Source organism: Sebastes umbrosus, chromosome 24 (assembly GCF_015220745.1).
Source record: "Sebastes umbrosus isolate fSebUmb1 chromosome 24, fSebUmb1.pri, whole genome shotgun sequence".
Lineage (NCBI taxonomy): Eukaryota > Metazoa > Chordata > Actinopteri > Perciformes > Sebastidae > Sebastes > Sebastes umbrosus.
The window spans coordinates 10,734,189-10,748,549 of NC_051292.1; the positions used below are offsets into that span (position 1 = coordinate 10,734,189).

Here is a 14,361-nt window from a genome sequence, read left to right on the forward strand (position 1 = left end):
AAATATGTTCCACATTGTTACAGAACATGTAACACAATGTAATGCCACGTAAAAATAACAACAATGACAAATTTCATGCAAACCTTAAGAATAACAACTTTGCTGCCCTTATGATGAGATGTGATCATCTAAACGTACAGCGGGAGAAGAGTTGCGTAACAAGAGGCGCTTCCTGGGGAACCCGAGCCAAAAGGACGCCTTTAAAATCAATAACTCTTCTTCTACGGTGAACAGTTCGGGGTGAGAGAGCTTCGCATTTCTGGGGCATGTTCTCACATACACATGAATGCCTCCGAAAGACGGGGTGGGAATGTTTGAGGCCCTCTCACTCACTGTGCTCTTTGATGGAGGTTGATCAAGGCATACTGTTCCTGTCTTTTCACTGATGATGTTGTTTTTTTGTAGCCTAACTGGGGCAGCCAGTCCTTCACATGGACACAATAAAACATAGGCAGACTGATACTGTACAGTACACAGTAAGCACAGCTCACCCATGAATACAAAGCAACATGTCGCCGTCTGAATAGAGGATGTCACTCACACACACAACCTTTAACCTCTGTTGTGAGGCCCATTTAACATGGCGACAATGCTCCATCTGTGCATTGATATCATGTGTGATTGTATGTGTCCATGCTTCCCTAAGGCCTGTAACAAAGCTTTTCATTTTCTATGACGTAGTTCAAACCAAATACCAGCGATCAGGTCATGTTGAGGCTATGCACTAGGTATATTTCCAATTATAAACTGCAATATACTGTATATCATGTAGTCTTACTTTCCTTGAAATTAGTTCATTTATCTACCAAAATGATCTCCAAAGCTCAGATTTGTCTTCCTTTAACACCACCTTGTATCTTAGCAGTTGCATTTCTGTCGGCACCACATTATGTTGTTTTCTCTTTAGTCCACTCAAAGAGCAGAGACAACCTCTTTTCACAGGTATTGACATTTTCCCCCATCGATTCTGCTTGGCTTTGATTGTACCTTTGATGATGTGAGGCGCTGTCATACTTTTATAATTTGTTTTCACCAAAAAAACTAATTACTCTTCTTCAGCAGGCGAATTAATGTCCTTTTTTTCTGGTGCAGCCCTTTTACTTAGTTTCCCCCACTGACAGACCCCGTCCTCAGATTAAATTCTGACTAAATAAGTCCTGTCATTCGTTTTAGAGGCTCTAAATGAAATATCTAATAGCTTTTGTGTTGTGATATCAAGGTTATGATATTCAGAGTTTCTTCTTTAAAGTATTGAAACAAAATCACTTTAGAAAGTTTTGACTTTTATTTTACTCTCCAGTACAGAGTGGACAGACGGTTGATTTTACAACATTTTACATTGGAAATTATTAGCAAATATATGTATATATATACATATATATATATATATACATATATATATATTAATAATATAACATAATTCAAAACAAAACAGAAGTTGAAAAAATAATAATAAATAAATAATAATAATAACAATAATAGTAATAATAATAATAATTAAAACACAAAACAAAAAATAATATAAATATAATAAACTAATATATAGATCAAGATTAAACAAAGATTGAGTGGAAAAAAAACTTAATTTTGACAAAATATTTAGTTATTGGCTTTGTCGGGCAGAAATGTCCATTATACCATGTTGACCTAGATTTTTGTGTAATTTTCTTTTGCGCAAAACTTTCATCAGAGAGCCTCAGAAATGCTTGTTTGTAGTAAACTGGCTCCCACCGACATTAATTGGTTTGACTCCATCTGGACGGAGCTCTCCCTCCCACTTTGTGCTACTGTACCTTCACACTTCCCAGTTCACACTTCACTCTTTTCCACACATCTATTTTTACCTGACACTGTGAACAGGAACACGCGCTTGATGAATGTTTCCTAAAAGGATTTTTCGGAGGAAGTTAGCTCCAGGTAAAGTAGTGTTTCAGTGTTTGTATAGTAGCAGATTAATCGGGGTTGGTTGTGTTCCACGTCTGGATTTAGCTCCCCTTTGATGATTAAAAATTGGATAATGAATAGTGAAATTATCCGCGGCCGCTGATTGGCAGGTCAGAGTAAACAGAGCATTAGTCTCCATGGCTGGAGCCAAGGTGACATGCCGTTCCCTTCTCCCTGTCTCCATTCACAACTCGGTGACAGCGTTCACAAAAGACCATAAGGCCTTTAGGCAATCAGACATGGCTCCCAAATTGTAGCTAATTGCTTTTCAGCCGCAATGACGTTGGGAAGATGAATCAGAATTTGGCATGTTCAGAAAGCATTTAAATAGGAAGGGGGAATCGTGTGTCCGTTTGTCTACCAAACAGGTTTCATAACAGAGCGGCTCTGTGGAAGGCGCTCCACGACAGATCAATGTGTGCAGCTGAAAGCCTGTGAGACTGTAGCTCAGGTAACTCTCCCACCCTTCTGATTGATCCGTCCGGAGCTGCACCGCCGCCAGTTATCTGTTTAACATCAAGGCTGGGATGTCAGGGTGCATCTGAGTTATCAGAGGTGATAGAAGCGGATGACGATGTTGTAATTTAATAGTTGAATCGGCACACTACAGCTCATGAGTACATTGTCTAAATATGTCAAAGATAAATTCTGCAGATTATTCTCACAAATAACACAGCAGCTTTTGACCTTTTTGGTCAGGCTGCAACAAGAAGCAGTGACACACCTTGTTATAAGTACAGCAGATAATCAGACACAAGTGTGGCTCCTAATTAAAAATCATTAGGTGAGACTATATTTAGCCTTGTTGGAAACAAGTTGGATTGTCAAGTATCATTCTTCCTTTTGAAATACGTCTGGGACTGTATACAAATGTTTAAACCATTACCAACATATGGTCTACATTATTTCCCTGTGGCAGTTTTTCACATTTAAAACTTTATTTTTAATTTATTTATTTTCTTCTACTTTTATTTTTACCTGTATGTGTATGTATGAGTTTATATTTTTTTCTTTATTATTTTATTTAGTTATTTATGCAATGTTATATTTTTTATCCTTTTTACTTAAAATAAAATAAAATAAAATAAAGAATAAAATAAAATTATATATATTATTTTTATTAAATCTAAAATAAAGTAAATCAAAAATATATACACACATTTTTATTTATTTTATTTTATATAAAACAATATTTATTTATTTATTTAATTTAATTTTTTATTTCTTTTCTTTTCATTTATTTTGGCTGTCTTATCTTACCCATGTGCTATCTGTGGTGGGGGATTTTTTTTAAAAACTGGAGGGGCAAATGAGAGCCCTTTGTTGGGCAGATATACCTACATAATATAGGTGGATTAAAAATTAAAATTAAAACTGTTTGTATATTTATGTTAAAATGATTCATATCCAGTACTACAGATGTTACAGATGCTGAATCTAACCTCCAGTATTGAAAAATAAATATTTTATCACCATAAAATTCTTCATTTTCGAAAGGTTGGTGCAAAAGTTTTGTAATAAATTATGATTAGGTGGGAAATGGCAGGGGTTGAGGTTAATGACTGGAAAAAACAGAAAATGTGACTAAACAGATGTAGGAGTTGGTGTGTGACACAATCGGGAACAGGCAGGGGATGAAACTGCAGATTCAGACTATGAATGAATCCATCAATCATAATGTTTGTCTCTCTCTCTCCATCCTTCCCTCAGCCTCGGAGCCCAACCTGAAGCTGCGCTCCAGGCTGAAGCAGAAGGTGAGCGAGCGGAGGAGCAGCCCGCTGCTGCGGCGCCGAGACAGCCCCATCACCACCGCCAAGAAGCGCTCGCTCGACATGGCAGGTGAGGGACGCGCAGACATGCAGCCGCCTTTTCTGTTTTTAGGCTGCTGTGTTACTATTCTTGTGACTGTGTTTGATTTGTGTGTTTCAGACTCTGCGTGTAGCAGCGCCCCCGGCTCAGGCCCGAGCTCCCCGAATAACAGCTCCAACAACATCCCCAATGAGAACGGCATCACTGTGTCACTCTCCAACAACTCAGAGGTAACACACACACACACACACACACATACACACACCTAGGAGTTGCTACTGATGTCATTTTTAGCATAAAACATTCATTTAAAGGTTTTATGGCACAAAGCATGAGCAGTTCAAACATTCACATTTCACAGCCTTTTGCTGTCAGAGCAGCTTTGCTCTTTTGTGTGGGTGCAGCGCTACAGGTGCTTGTTATTAGCCTTTAAACTAAGCGTGCACAAAGGCTCCGAGAGAGGGATGCTCAGATGATGGGTCTTGCAGAGGAGGAAGACAGCCGAGGAGCTGGCAAGATGCTATTTGTGGCAGCCATTAGGGGCACTCAGGCGGTGTGGAGGAGGCTGATGGCCGTGACGGTTTTACACCGCCAGTAGGGTGAAAAACTCTTTCCACATGTGTGGACATCTACCGCTGCGGTGTTTGCCCCCTTTCTCATGATTCGAAACACAGATAAATCATTTAAATGTGCTTCCCAGGCGTGTCTGGCCCAGAGGCTGTGCAGCGGTGCCGAGCTGTCCCTCTACACGTCACCATCCCTACCCAACATCACCCTGGGGCTGCCCGCCACTGCCACGGCCACGGCTGCTTCCAACGTAAGGAGAAAATTACTTGCAGACTGTTTATCTGCAAATTTGTTTATCTGTCTGTGAGCATTTATTCACAACCGCACTCCCTTGTTTTCCCTCTTTTCAAGGTGACCTCAGCCCAGCAGGATGGAGGTCTGCAGCCGGCCCTCTCCCTCAGCCCTCCCTTCCTCTCCGGCGGCCACTTGACCCCCTACCTGGCTGAATCCGGAGCGGGAACAGGCGGGCACGGCGCACACAGTCCACTGCTTCAACACATGGTGCTCATGGAGCAGAGCCCAGCACAGAGCCCCCTGGTGACAGGTAGGAGTAGTAATGGAGGTTTTAGTAGCTCTAGTAGTGGTAGTCAAATCACCAAATACACTGACTGAAAGTTATACATCCATGCTGCACTGTGCGCCCCCCTCACGCTGACAGACGTCCATTCACCAGCTCCAACTAATGAGCTCCTTTCATATGTCAGCGTATGAGACTATGACATGGCTGCATTGTGCGCCCTCTCCCATCATCAGCTCATTGACTACCACTTTGCTGCTATTTTCAGCGGGCGCACTGGCAGTGAATGGGCGATGACGCACATGCAGACGCACGCATGGTGTGTATCCACGCACAAAAAAAACGTACAGACGAGGACGTTTGCACGCCCACACACAGGCCAGGGAGCGTATTTTAACAGCCCAGATGCAGTAATTTAGCGAGGGAAAGTCACGTTTTTAGTCATCAAAATCACCATCAGATCAGCTCCTACTTCCTTCTACGGAAGCTGTGCATCAGAAAGCTTTTTCAAAAACACTTAATTTATTTTCTCTGCACAGTAATTAAGCTTCTCGAATCATCTCAAGTCTGTTTTTCTTACTTTCCTCACCCGGATGATACACTGTAACTAATTTGTTCACTTTTCCCTGCTAGTATCATCACAATAGAAGAATCATGGCAGCACAGATGGTCGTTTTTTATTTGGTTCACAAATACATCTGCTGACTAATCTTAGGTCCAACACCAATAAGAGTAAAATTAGGAATTCATTTGTTGATGTGACTACATCTTCAGCTCCGAGTCTCATCGGCGCAGCTTTGCAATCTGGAAAAACGCGGCGGCTGCTCTGGAAACGTCATATTTCTTCAGAGTAGTCGCCAAAACAGGCTTTGCAGACGGAGGCCCATGCATCATTATGACACCCAGTCTAAATACTTCACAAGGTTCTGGGTTGGTGGAGTGGCAGCAAGTCAGGTCATCATGAAAACACTCACCGCTGAGTGCTGGAGCTTTCCTTAACAGCTGCGTGAAGTGGTTCGGGCCCAAGGTTTAGCAAGACCTACCTTAAAGGGAACTAAAACACTTAAGCCAGACATCATCTTAAAGTTAAAGGAATACTTCTCCCACAAAATTTGACAAAAATTCAAAGAATCGTTGAATGAGATGTCCTGGAAGTTTATTTGCTAACAAGGGCACTGGGCATGTACTAGGAATCCCAGGTTCCACTGGAAGAAAGCTTGCATCATGTGGAGACAGTACTATCACTATATAGTGCAGAAAATGAAAGCCTTTGTGTCTTAATGGAGCGTCCGACATGAAGCATGTGTTAGATTAAGACAATGCATTCTCTGTTCTTCTTCTCAACTCATGAAGAAAGAGAGCGCCCCTAATGGACACAAGTTTTCACCTAATCTTGTAACTAAAGTCGTCCTTGTTTGTGTCCAAGGTGTGAGCGGCCTGTCCATGTCGCCGGCCGCGTCCATGGCCAAGCTGCAGCGGCAGCACCGGCCCCTTGGTCGGACCCAGTCGGCCCCTCTGCCCCAAGGGAGCGCCGCGCAGGCCCACGCCCAGGCCCTGGCCCTACAGCAGCTGGTGGTCCAGCAGCAGCACCAGCAGTTCCTGGAGAAGCACAAGCAGCAGTTTCAGCAGCAGCAGCTCCACCTCAACAAGGTACTATCTCCTTACATCCCTCCTCCTCTGCTTCCTTTTGATATTAAAGCGTCAAAATGTCAGATTTTTCTGTCATAAAACTGTACATTTGACAGTTGAATCTGCAGTATTTTGATGCTTTATGGAGGCAGGTGATTAAGGGGCCACAGATCTGACATCACGTACAAATAAGCTGATAATTAATGAGGGCTATAAGCCACCGTGGGCCAGCACAGCAGCTGTAGTGTAGTTGTTTGTGTAGGCGGCAGCCAGTAACACAGCCAGCAACGTGTTAGCTGTGGACGTCTGTGAAGTCCTTCGTTTTATTCCGCCGCTTTCTTTCTCTCTCTAGTATTTTTGTTTGTGAGTAGGCGGAGGCAGGTATGGGTTAACATGTAAAGCCGTGTGGATGTTTGCATCCACGTCTCTGTGACTGTGGCCGAGACAGTTGCCACGGACTGCGAGGTAACCGCGCGCTGCCATGGCAACAGAGCGGAAGCCTCTGCCTTTATATGGTCAGGGAGGAAGCGAGCAGCCGCCGGTCTGGGCTGGCGTTACCTATTCGAGCAGAGTACTCGCTGGAGGAGAGGTGGGTGGATGAAACAAGGGATTTCCTCTCCTCCTCCTCCACCTCCTCCCCTGCTCCGCTCCTCTCTCACTCCCTCCATATGTTTCAGAGCTCTCCAGTGGCAGCGTTTCACACAAACATCTCTATAACAGCCTCAAGCACCGATTCTGACTCTGAGGTTTGTAAGGACAAAAAGGAAAAATCTCCACTTCAAACATTGATATATTAATCCGAATAAAATCTTTCATTCTAAATTATATAATGTGAGTAGTGGTGCCAATTTAGTCAGTTAATTAATAGACAGCAATTCTGATAATCACGTAATTGTTTAAGTCATTTATCAAGCTATGATGAAAAACATTCTTTGGTTTCAGCCCCTAATATGTGAGGATTTGCTGTTTTTCTCTGTTTATATCATGTAAATTGAACAAAATTTCCCACTGGACAAAAACCCACTAACATCTGGCTTCTGTATTTAGTGGGAGAGGTTACAATTGGCATTCATTTTCTGGGATGAATGACTCTGCAGGAAACATGACACCTGTGTGCTCGCCCCTTTTCCGGCGCGATGCTATGTGACGCATATTGAAGTGAATACTGTATATAATAGATCAAATCAACCAGGATTTGGACAATTATTATAATTTATTAATGTACAAAACATACAGTTAAATATGCTCTCCTCAAAGCCACCAGACTCCATTGACAGAAACACACATTTTACCTCGCTGATCACCGAAACACACTTGATTCAAACTCGACAGAAAATAAAACATCAAAAGCGTCTCGTTTAGTCTCTCCACTGTTCCAACAGTCACCAACTCTGGTTTGGTCGAACTAAACCCTTAATTCACAGAGTTAGATGGGAAAAGAAACAGCCGTTATATGCTCTCATCAAAGCCACCAGACTCCATTGACAGAAACAGTAATTTTACCTCGCTGATTGATTCAACAGAAACAAAATCAAAAGTGTCTGTTAGTCGTTTTACTGTTCCAACAATCACCTACAAATAAAAGAGAGACTGAATAAGTAACAGATGTAAAAAAAAAAGAAGTAACCTTTATAGCATTTTCACTGTTTACTGTTTGTTTACTGACGTTGAACGTGACGCACCAGAAAAAAACTGAAGTGAAAGAGTCTATCGCCTAACCAAACTGCGACTGAAAACTGAAAATAAGAATTTAAAACACAGAAAATAATGAGTAAACCAAGTGAAAAATAGACTCCAACCCCAGTCTCCAGGGTGAAAATCCTGAGTTTGATTCACCACAACCTGCTCCTTTCAAGTATTTTGTCTCACTTTATATTACTACTAATATTACCGGGTGCAAATAGCCGAATAGTTGCCCTTTGACAACTCTCACCCGGGTGCAAATAGACATTAAAATAACCTACATGTCATCTGCAGCCAAAAGTATCACTCTGTAAGGAAAGATCAGATAAAGAGGAGGCTTCTGGGAAATTGGAGCAGAGGAAGGGTCGAGGGAGGAGGTGAAAAATGAGGGGAAGAGAAGTTTGTTTGGACGCAGAGAAGACAAGAACAGTAGAGGAGGAGGGGGAGTGAATGAAAGCTGGTGAATGCTTTGACGTCAATGCTGTACTAGCTCTGTGCCAGGGGACTCACACACACACACACACACACACCTGTAGCTGAAGACCACTCTTGAGACTTCCAGCAAACACTTCTCTTTCCCGCCGCTCTCTTTGTCTTCACATTATAAACACTCACACACTATGTACTCCGTGGCCTTGAATGCCACTTTTGAATGCTTCACGTCAGTGAAAGTGAATGAATAGACGAGTGAATCACCACTCGGTTAACAGCGGGACCCAGAATGAGTCGATGAAAAGCAGCACAGCGGGGAGCGCGGAATGCCTCTTGTTCGGCGAGACACATTTTGCCCCGGAGTACAGACGGCAGAGCGGCCACTCACATTCAATTAGAACGGATAGGTTTGAAATGAGCAAGCCACCAATCTGACTGAGTAATCCAAATTAAGCTTGTTAAAAGAAGAAAGGAGTGATTTGCCAGGAATTTGATTCAGAGGAGAGCGTGCCCGCTCGTTTGAATGCAGCCTCACACGTCGGGAGAGGGGATTTGTCACATCCTGCTGTTCGATCGTGAAATAAATTTCACATCGTAGCATCATTCCCCCTGTGTCCCCGCAGATGATGACCAAGCCCAGCGAGTCACCGGTGGGCCGCCAGCACCAGAGCCACCCGGAGGAGACGGAGGAGGAGCTGAGGGAGCACCAGGACGGGGGAGCTCTGCTGCCGGGGATCACCATCAAGCAGGAGCCCCCCGACCCGCAGGAGCTGCAGGAGGAGGCGCTGCAGCAGCACCGGGAAAGGCAGGTGGAGCAGGAGCTGCTCTTCAGACAGGTACAGAGAGATGTGAAGCGAAATAGGCCGAGAGAATCGATGGGAGGTTTCGGAGAATTGATTCTGCTTGGCACTAATATATTGTAGGTGTTCCTGGGGAAGTCCTTGAGAGGTGAAAACACAAAGAAACAGACCCATAAATGTCCTGTGACATCTCTGTGATTAAATGCTGAGGGAAAATCGAAGCTGAATCATTTGTTTTGGCTGCCATCTTTTGGCCATAAGTTGTACTTGCAATATAGAATATATTGAAGCATCTTCCCCTTAGTTCATGCATTTACATTTCCCCCTAAACAACTGACTTTAGATTCATCTTCTTTATTTATGAGCAGCAGGCCCTGTTGTTGGAGCAGCAGCGGATTCATCAGCTGAGGAACTACCAGGCGTCCATGGAGGCTGCCGGCCTGTCCATCTCCTTCCCAGGACACCGCCCCCTGTCCAGGGCCCAGTCGTCTCCGGCCTCGGCCTCCTCCTTCCCAATCAGCGTCCCGGCCCCCGATCCTCCCGTCAAACCTCGCTTCACCACAGGTCGGCATCACCACTCTCTTTCATTTTACGCTGTCAAACTGTAGCCTCCCTCTGGTCTGCCTCAAGCTTTTGTTTGTTTTTGGCTTCACTTCCTTCCTAATGCTCTGGGGACTGAAAGGAGACGTTCGCCTCGCTCAGAGGTCATCCTTACCATGATAACACTACTTTAGGAGCAACGGAAGTCAGACGGCGGCTGGCGGTGGCACGGTTTTGCACTCTGCGGCTCACGTTACCGCAGTTTTAACAACACATTCTTAAATAGAGAATGAAGCTCCAACTTCTGTATCCGTATTGAAGTGTTATCACCACGAAGACGCCACATGCTGCGGCAGTTTGTTGCGTTCGTGCACCACAGCTGAAGGTATTTTTAAAACAGTTTGGCCTACTTTACTCCCAGTTCCAAACTGCATGGGAAATTTAGGAAAGCGTCAGTAACTGTGAGACGGGAAGAATCTTCTGCTTCTTACGTGACTTCTCCTCCCCCCATCTTTTCTAGAAATATCAATATTTAGGCAACTTTATTACATCCGCCCAAGGACGTTATGTTTTTGGTTTGTTTGTCAGCAGGATTACAGAAAAACTACCGGCCTGATATTCATGAAACTTGATTGACGGGTTTAGCATGGGCTGAGGATGAACCTAATACATTTGGAGCAGATCTGAATCACAGGGCGGATGCACACTAGGGCTGTGAACATGATTTTGGCTTCCCACAATTAAAGGAACATGATCGACTGCGACATTAACGTTTAAAATGCTCTGCTCATAGAAAACTCTGCTGCAATGTATATAATGTACATTACTCGTTTAGCCCATAATGCACTGAATTCAGGTGAAGAAAACCTCATTTTAAGCGTTATTTGAATTTGTGAAATTGAATTGATTTCATTTTGGATAAAAAGTTTTGGTACAGTTTTATTTTGCTTCTAGGAGATGCTCTGTGAATAAGGATCAGGCTTATTTTGATGCAAAGATTTGTACATTAGCAGGAATGTAGCACTCAATTTACACGAACATAAAACAAAGAGTGGTATATTCTCGCATTTGAGAAGCTGGAACTCGGGAATATTTGGCTTTCTTGCAAGAGAAAATGAGGAATGATCGATTATAAAAATGTCCTCTGTGATTAATTTCATTGTAAATTAATGTATGTTTCTCTGTGTGTGTGTGTGTGTGTGTGTGTTTCCTCAGGCCTAGTGTACGACTCGCTCATGCAGAAGCACCAGTGTATGTGCGGAAACACCAACAGTCACCCGGAGCACGCCGGCCGGATCCAGAGCATCTGGTCCCGACTGCAGGAGACCGGACTCCGATCGCAGTGTGAGGTACGTTACAAGAGGAGAACAGTGAACATCACACCAAGTAGTACACCGCATATGAGAGCTTTATCCCCCTGTGTGTGTGTGTGTGTGTGTGTGTGTGTGTGTGTGTAGTGTATCCGTGGGAGGAAGGCCACTCTGGAAGAGCTGCAGACGGTTCACTCTGAAGCCCACGTCCTGCTGTATGGAACCAACCCTCTCCGACAGAAACTTGATTGTAAGCTCACACACACACACACACACAGCACTTATATCCAGTTAACTGTCCCTAATTTAATGTTTATTTCCTGTTCATCAGGTTCAATCACTCCCATGTTCGTGCGGCTACCGTGTGGAGGGGTGGGGGTAAGTAACACACATTCATAGAGGGAATTGAAGGGTGTTTTGAAGTGGGGTTGTATGAGGTACTTATCCATAGTCAGTGTATTGCCTACAGTAGATGCACGCCCCCAGTTTGGAGAAACAGACAGGAGTACGGGCACGTAAGCAGATCAATGTACTGCTGTGGACGGGATTTTAGCCACATAAAAGAAAGGCCCACCTAAAAAAATCTAAATCAGTTTAAGTGTACGCTATATTTATGATATTTTCACCGGTTTACCTTACCTTGTTTCCAGTCCAGTTATAAATTGCCCTAAAGTTAATTAGAAAACAAATGCTAGAAATGTTTTATCATTAGGAAGATGATGGAGTAATAAAGAGTGTAGTGTGCATGAATCTCTTGTGTCATTGAACCACCGAAATTGAACAGACTTGACCTTCCAGGAGATGGCGCTATGCCGCAATTACTATTATTATTATAATCCTGGTGTGTGTAATCTCCATATTGTGGATTGAGCTCCGGTTTGAGAATAATAACACAGCCTTTTTGTGTTTCTAGGTGGACAGTGACACCATCTGGAACGAGGTCCACTCCTCCAGCGCGGCGCGGCTCGCCGTCGGCTCCGTGGTGGAGCTCGTTTTCAAAGTGGCTACTGGAGAGCTGAAGGTAAACCGCGGTCACACTCGTCTGGTTGCTTTCAAAGATACGCTTCTTTATCATCTTAAAGGAACACTTCACCCACAAAATGGACCATTTGTATATCAGTTACTCACCCCGTGTTAACCTTGAATTCTTCAAGAAAACGTAGTTTTTCCTGCATGCCTCCACGGTGAACAAATAATCAAAAAACTGAGAAAATTAATGAATGGATGTAAATGGGGGGCGCGTTTAACAACAGCAAAATCATATCAAAACTCTCACACAACTGGTGCAGTATAATCCAAGTCTCATTTATCCAGTTGTATGCTCACTACTTCCCAAACACATGCATCTTCGTTTAAACCTTACCAATTAAAACACTACTACCCAAAATAAATCAAAAATAGCTCCACAACGACCAGGTCTATATGCATGATCCTGGTCTGTATGGATAGGTAAGACCTCAGAGGATTCATCCCCAGTGGAAGTAACATTGTGACTGTTACTATGCCTGAGTAAATTGGGATGAACCAAAGGAAAAATGTACATTTTTATCCTTGCCTAAAATGTTTTTTACATCAGACAGTGGATAACACCATTATAGCAATAATGCCATGCACAGAGATGCCACTGAATTCTTTCACCTTGACTACAGCTGGTTCAAAGCAGATATAAACAACACAAAGCACATAGATTCTGCAAAGGTTTTAGTCAGGATAGGACCAGGCGGACTCTCCATTTGGCCACTTGGATACCCAAAGTGTGCCAAATGGGTTTTCTATCTCTTGAAAGGGAATCTGGCTCTAAAATACGACTGCCATCCACTACAGGAGGCTATGTGCACACAATGGAGCCTTTTGCCATGACATTTACACTGTGCATCATCACGTTCTACCATTGTTCATAGTATTAAATCAATAAAAAACAACTAAATTGTATAATTTTGACTCCAAATGGGGTGGTTTTATTATAATAATGAAATATGATGTAAATAAGATAACAAAAAAGAATCCAAAGTCAAGTATGTACGTTAAATATATAAACGGTCAAAAATATTATAAAGTAAATATAATTTCTCATACTAAAATATTGAAATCATTGCCAAACAAACATTGTTTGGACAAAATACACTTGGAGTGTTGTTTTAGTCGCGTTAAGGCCTCCAAAAGACATGCATGACATGATATGTGACCTCCATTTAGTTCAATTCATCAAGACTTTTGAACTGATATGCAAATAGTCATTTTGTAGTATTCCTTTAGAGACATTATTGAGTTCCCACAAGCTTTGAAAATTGCTTGGAATAAAAATCTACATACGTAAGACATTTCTATTTATTACAGCAGGGTTTATTTTATTGTCTTGTAATAAAAAATTAGGCTTCTTTTTTTCTTTAGACTGCAACTACTATTCATTATCCATTAATCTGTGGAGCACTGTACCAGTTTATGTAAATTAACTGATAATAATTTGGTTTAGAAAATATAAGAGTTAATTTAACTGTTAATACGTTGTATTGTTTCCTCAGATTTAATGCTCCAGTGGTGCTGCAGCTGTAACAGTCGTGTTCTTAGTGCTAAAAGTGCTTTATATGGGATTCCGTTCATTAAAGCCTCCCCTCTTTGTGTTTTGAGTGTGTATTTGCCTAAATGACAGTGTTTTTATCCGCTGGTGGTTCACCACTTCTTAGTAAACACTGAGTGGTGATCAGCGTCGCTCTTGTCTGTCTCTGCAGAACGGTTTCGCTGTGGTCCGCCCTCCCGGACACCACGCAGAGGAAAGCACTCCCATGTAAGGCCTCAGCCGTCACCACACTCAGCTGGAGACACTTAATCTATGCATATACAAATACCAGGCCCGTCTGGGATAGACATTACATAAACCATTGACTTTATTTGCACATAAAGTACTGAATGCCTTTATTCTGCCAGCTGTTTCAAGTCTGCTTTATTTATTTTTCATACCCCTCGTGTAAAATGCTCTATAAAAATGGAGCAATTTTCGCACAGCTGACAATTCCCTCTCTTTGCTGCTGTTTCAGGGGTTTCTGCTACTTCAACTCGGTGGCCATCGCAGTCAAACTGCTGCAGCAGAGACTCAACGTCAACAAGATCCTCATCGTGGACTGGGTCAGTC

At 42.8% G+C, this 14,361-nt stretch overlaps 1 protein-coding gene across 13 annotated transcripts in view; it reads left to right on the top strand.

Moving 5' to 3' along the window:
• LOC119483636 (histone deacetylase 4-like) overlaps positions 1-14,361 on the top strand; it is a 58,905-nt gene that overhangs the window by 38,173 nt on the left and 6,371 nt on the right. For 7 of the 13 annotated variants that reach the window (XM_037761907.1, XM_037761903.1, XM_037761911.1 and 4 more), the window contains 12 exons: positions 3,655-3,783; positions 3,874-3,983; positions 4,454-4,570; positions 4,672-4,864; positions 6,264-6,487; positions 9,205-9,417; positions 9,747-9,945; positions 11,137-11,270; positions 11,379-11,609; positions 12,145-12,252; positions 13,961-14,016; positions 14,267-14,354. In XM_037761907.1, coding sequence (XP_037617835.1) covers positions 3,655-3,783; positions 3,874-3,983; positions 4,454-4,570; positions 4,672-4,864; positions 6,264-6,487; positions 9,205-9,417; positions 9,747-9,945; positions 11,137-11,270; positions 11,379-11,609; positions 12,145-12,252; positions 13,961-14,016; positions 14,267-14,354 — 1,802 coding nt within the window. The remainder of the gene's footprint in view (positions 1-3,654; positions 3,784-3,873; positions 3,984-4,453; positions 4,571-4,671; positions 4,865-6,263; positions 6,488-9,204; positions 9,418-9,746; positions 9,946-11,136; positions 11,271-11,378; positions 11,610-12,144; positions 12,253-13,960; positions 14,017-14,266; positions 14,355-14,361) is intronic. The other 6 variants (XM_037761908.1, XM_037761918.1, XM_037761909.1 and 3 more) reach the window with 3 other exon arrangements.